The sequence below is a fragment of the Alosa alosa genome, chromosome 20 (assembly GCF_017589495.1).
Source record: "Alosa alosa isolate M-15738 ecotype Scorff River chromosome 20, AALO_Geno_1.1, whole genome shotgun sequence".
Classification (NCBI taxonomy): Eukaryota; Metazoa; Chordata; class Actinopteri; order Clupeiformes; family Clupeidae; genus Alosa; species Alosa alosa.
In genome coordinates this window covers 6,520,680-6,526,506 of record NC_063208.1, presented here as the reverse complement: position 1 = coordinate 6,526,506, position 5,827 = coordinate 6,520,680, and the positions used below count along the sequence as shown (strand labels likewise).

Below are 5,827 nucleotides of genomic sequence, written 5' to 3'. Positions count from 1 at the left end.
GTTTGTGTTCCATGCTCATGTTCAGTTCCATGGCGATATACAAGTTAGTGTTCCATGCTCATGTTCAGTTCCATGGCGATATATAAGTAAACAGATGGGCTGAAGCTTTCCTAGTGTGTATCTAATAAATGTATCTATATAAAAATACAATTTGTTGATTATTATGTATGTGTGTGTGTGTGTGTGTGTGTGTGTGCAGTGTGTGTGTGTGTGTGTGTGTGTGTGTGTGTGTGTGTGTCAGGAACAACAGTGACCCGTCTAAGAAGAAGCAGCACGTGTGCCACATGGAAGGCTGTGGGAAGGTGTACGGCAAGACGTCGCATCTGCGAGCTCACCTGCGCTGGCACACGGGCGAGCGTCCTTTCGTCTGCAACTGGATCTTCTGCGGCAAGCGCTTCACCCGCAGTGACGAGCTGCAGCGGCACCGACGCACACACACAGGTAACAAACACACACACACACATGGTCATACATAGAGCCCAAGTTTGAGAATGGAATCTCCGGCGGGAAGCTGCGTCAAAGCAGGACCTCTGATATGGGCGAGACCTCTAAGGCAAAGTCAATTTGAATACACCGATTTTAAAGGGAAACTTGGCAGGATTAGCTATATTTCCCCCTCTGCTGGAGAAATTGTGCATTATGCTATTTCAAACTGTGGAAAAAGGTAACGATAATGCACATGGATTTGTTTACAATTTAGCGAAACGGTTAGCATAAGTTCGGCAGACAATGTGGATGTTACAAGGTAAGAAACACGATTTAAAACGAGTTTCTTGTTTCTCACTTCTCTTTCCGGGACGGTAAGTCTCAATGTTGCAAGGTTGGTTTTCCGCCTGGGGACGCCAAGGGCAGCGGGGAAAGTCACCATTTTCACCTGAACAGGTCATTTAACCATCCAAATGATTTCTAAACGGATTTATTACGTTGAAATAGTTGCCAAGTTCTCCTTTAATTATTCAGAGCAGCAGAAGAAATGCTATGTATTATTCTATGGAAAACTATTCAGACATGCAGCGGTATTGATTTTAAAGGCTACTGTAATCTCGTTAGATGCATTACATTTAAAGGTATTGTTCAACACTAGCATGCTCCCGCCCACATAGATCTTCTTTCAGGGAGATCGAGTCTGTAACTAACCTGACTCTCGCCAGATGAATTTCGTTCCGCCTAGCTCCACTCATCCATCTGGGATCGCTACATTGGAGAGGTGTTTCAGAAAGCTGGGCCTTATCAAAAATCCTTGCATATGATTGGATAAGCCACTTGGCCGTCATGTTTATTGACGTGCTACTTCAATCACTCACATCGAAGCCAACCCGTGACGCTGATGACGCTTGCTTCCTCGATGCGAGCCGCAAAACAGTCTCACAGTCGCTTCTCCACTACGTCACATCTATGAAACTCCCGCCCTGCGTCCTGATTGGCTCTACCATAAAATCTGGTGCCGAAATCACTCCCAATGGAAGCGATCCCAGATGGATGTGGAGCTGGGCGGAACGAAATTCATCTGGCGAGAGGGGAAGACGAAACCGAAACTCATTGTGAAGAAAAAAGAAGCAGCAAGACCTGCAAATGTCAAAAAATGCAGAAATTAAAAGGTAGACCCACATGCATTGTATCCTCACTGTAGATGCTGTTTATTGTCAGTTTGTGAAGTTTAGGTGAAGTAGGAAGCAACGTTAAGAATCTCTGATCAATGTGATTGGTGAGGCTGGACCAATGATTTCAAAGTTAGCGCCTGTTGCGATGCAAGTGTTGGAAAGATTTCCCAATTGAGAGTCACCAGACTATTGACTTTGTGAATGAGTTTGCCTTTTTTTCAGGCTAGCTCAACACTGCAATTGGTCAGCTTTAACCAAATCTTTTATTAAATAACTCAGACACACTGGCACACACAGTCACACACAAACACACATGTACATATGCACACATGCATCACATGCATACACACATACACAATAATCAAGAAGTTGTACTTTTTGCAAAGATAACTTGAGTAAAGAAATAAAACAACTCATGTCATTGATATGGCTGTTGTTGCAGTTTTGGCAGATAACACACAAATATGCAAGCAAATCTAGGTGTCCATAGGCCAGGTACTGTGTACATTATGACACACTGAAGAACACACTATGGACAATAACATAAATGGACAGAGCCACCCCATAGGACTTGAATGGAGAGAAGTGAAGCCGATTATGGCCTCAGACCCATCCATACTGTAGGTGGTGCGCTTTCCGAACGGTCTTCTACCCCCTTGGTATACACAACTACACAGATGTAACACATACACTTGCATTCAGTGCAAAACACACACACACACACACACACACACACTTGCATTGCTAGTATTAGCAATGCTAATAAACTAACGTTCACTGACCTAATGCACACAGTCAGATATCAACACTAGTGGGTACTGCAGTATGTGTCCTTGGTCAGAATGCTAAGGATCGTCTCTCAGTTGCATCATGGGTAGAATGATAATAATCCATCTCAGCACCGTCATGCAGTGAACACATGCAGGTGTAGTAACATTCTCTCCCTCTTTTGAACACACAAACACACACACACACACACACACACACATATGCACATGCACACTCCCACTCAAACAACACACACACACACACACACACACACACACACATTGACCCACCCTCTTTTGAAGCACACATTTGCATTGTTATAAACAATGAAGATAATTATGATCGCGCACCTACTGACAATCACATGCTGATAATGCAGGATAACCCCTTTGTCTCTCACAAAGCAGCCCAGCACTTCTGAAACTCAAGTAGACTAGTCATGGTTCACAGGCTTCAAGTCACCAGGAAACTCACTAAAAGAAATGTTCCATTTTTAACATATCATTTGAGTTGTTTAATTTTTAATGACACTAACGATGTAGAGAATTGTGGATTGCCTTGGACAACGTTGTTGACATATCTGTGAAAAATAATGGATAAAATGTGACACTTCTACTGAAAACACAACCGGTGATAATGTAGGACTATGATTATGGGCCTTATTCTTGTTTGGCGCAAAGCCCTTTATAGTAGTTTTAGGATGACATAATAATGAGAAAACATATGAAGTGCTGATCAATTTACACTTGAATAACATTGTAAAAAAAATGTTTTTTCGTCATTTGGATTTATTTTACTTTGCGGTTATGTCTTGTAAAGGTCAGTATTGTACGGCTGTCCCCATGCCCACTTCATGTAAAGCCACAGACTGTTCCGTCTTGTGAAGAAGTCCACCTCTGACTGAACAAAGGATCCAAATTCATTTAAAAAAAAAGTACCGGTCACATTTCCGCTGTCTTTGTCTCCATCTTTTGGCCTGATTAAATGAGTATGAGTATTAAAAGAGTATGCTTTGTAGAGTATTAAAAGAGCATGCTTTGTAGAGTATTAAAAGAGTATGCTTTGTAAATGTTTTAAATGTGTAATCACAGTGTTAAATGTAGGGCTGCACGATATTAGGAGAACATGCAATATGCGATAACATTATTGAGTACTGCGATAACGATATAACTTGCGATATTTAAATATTTAATGTTTTTCTCCACCTCATGTTTTTCTCCAACCTCATACGCTGCGCATCCCACGTTATTAGGCTACCGGCATGCCGAGTTCTGCGCACGGCACAGAAAATGTATCGAAATCTATAGAAAATTAAGTAATCTTTGCGGTATGTCCATCGCAAGCGTTGATATCGCGATAACAATAGATTTTAGATATATCGTGCAGCCCTAGTTAAATGTATAACTATATAACTATATGCATAACTGAAATTTTATGGCTGAAAATTCCACAATACCATTCCACGGATTACTCACTCACTTACTAGAGGGGCCAATCTCTGGAGCAACTTCGGGTTAAGTGCCTTAGTGCTAAGTGCTGAGTGCCTTAGTACTAAGTGCTTAAGTGCTAAGTATGTATAAGTATATATACTGTACTCTATATATAGTATATAATGCTAAGGGCTTAAGTGCTAAGTGCCTTAGTGGTAAGTGCCTTAGTGCTAAGTGCTTAAGTGCTAAGTATGGATAAGTATATATACTGTACTCTATATATAGTATATACTATATATATTAGGGATTAAGTGCCTTGCTAAGTGCTAAGTATGTATAAGTATATATTAAGTGCCTTGCTAAGTGCTAAGTATGTATAAGTATATATACTCTTTTGATCCCGTGAGGAAAATTTAGTCTCTGCATTTATCCCAATCTCTCCATTTATCCCGTGAATTAGTGAAACACACTCAGCACACAGTGAACACACAGTGAGGTGAAGCACACACTAATCCCAACGCAGTGAGCTGCCTGCTACAGCGGCGCTCGGGGAGCAGTGAGGGGTTAGGTGCCTTGCTCAAGGCAAGCCTCCAGTTGCAAGTCCGAAGCGCTAACCAGTAGGCCACGGCTGCCCCAGGACAGTGTTTAAAGTGCTCACATACCCAATGCAAGGCAAAGCAAGATGTGCTTCAAGGGCCGCAGGCTGCTGTGGTTGAGGTTACTGTTCGCAATTAATTTTGAAATGTTGGTTTCATTATTGTTTCCTTTTAGGTGAGAAGAGGTTTGAGTGTCCGGAATGTTCAAAGCGGTTCATGAGAAGCGACCACCTGTCCAAGCACATCAAGACCCACCAGAACAAGAAGGGCGGCGCCGCGCTGGCCATCATCACCACAGAGGACATGGAGGACACGGGTGATGACGAGGTCCTCGGCTCGCCCAGGATGGTTACCGTGGCGTCCCTCTCCCAGGACTCCAACCCGGCCACGCCCACAACCTCCAACAACATGGAGGAGGAGTTTGAGTAGCCCACACCCTTATTTTGTTTTTATTGTTATTTGTTTTTATTGTTATTTTGTTATTTTTCCTCACTTGGCACCAACACTTTCAGTGCCGTATGGAGGTGAGCAGCTAGAGAAGTGCACCAACACTTTTGTCATTTCTTCTTTGTTGTTTTTATCTTTTCTTTTTATTCGCATTCTTCTAAGAGTCTAAAACTAATGCATATAATGACAAAAAGATAGTCTAAAGTAAAAAATAAATATGGCTTTTAAAAGAGAAATATAAAATAAGCTAGCGGTAGCCAGGTGGAGGTGAAGGTTTATTACTGAATCAGAGCAGTAGCACAACGCTGTGGCTTTCTCACACCAATCGCCACCACAGAGAATCTTGGGATTAAAAGAGAATCTATTTCTATGCACAAAAAGTATGTACTTCAGTTATTCGCAGGTATGAATTATCTATATAATGGGGAGGGCTAGGTGGGTCGGCTGAGATCCCAGTTACATAGAGACGCCAGTACGCCAGGCCAGGGCCAAGTTTCTTATTTATTTTATTATTTTATTGTTTTGTTTTTTGGGGGCAGGTACACAGTATGAACACTTTGATGGTCCCAAACACAATCAAAGACAGAAAACCAGATGTTTTGATCTGTTTGATGACGGTCTCCTCTCCTCTGCTCCACTCTGTGTCGGTGGTCATGTTTGGCCTGATCGCGTTTGGCTCGTGACTATAGTCATGCAGGAAGCTAGCTAGCCTGGACATCTTCAAGGCATCTGAGTGTATTTGCCAATGGTTAAAACCTCAAACCCAAGATGCTGAAGCCTACAGAAAACCATGCCTTTCGAAGATTATGTTTGGATTTCCAAGTTCTCAGTGGAGGACAGTTTTTGAAGTTCTTGTTTTAAGGGGAAGCAGAAGAGAGAGAATAAGATGGAAGAGAGTAATTAAAAGCACACGTTAAATTAAATTTATAAAACAAAGCATTCCTATTGATAAAATTGTTACTGTCACGGTTTCTAGAAAAGATAT

At 41.9% G+C, this 5,827-nt stretch overlaps 1 protein-coding gene across 1 annotated transcript in view; it reads left to right on the top strand.

Annotated features, from left to right (window-relative positions):
* The window catches only part of sp4 (sp4 transcription factor), a 16,441-nt gene extending 11,065 nt beyond the window's left edge, over positions 1 to 5,376 (top strand). The window contains exons 7-8 of the mRNA XM_048230103.1: positions 239 to 441; positions 4,571 to 5,376. Of these exons, the coding sequence (XP_048086060.1) occupies positions 239 to 441; positions 4,571 to 4,824 (457 nt within the window). The 3' untranslated portion in view covers positions 4,825 to 5,376. The remainder of the gene's footprint in view (positions 1 to 238; positions 442 to 4,570) is intronic.
* Positions 5,377 to 5,827: the final 451 nt, after the last annotated feature.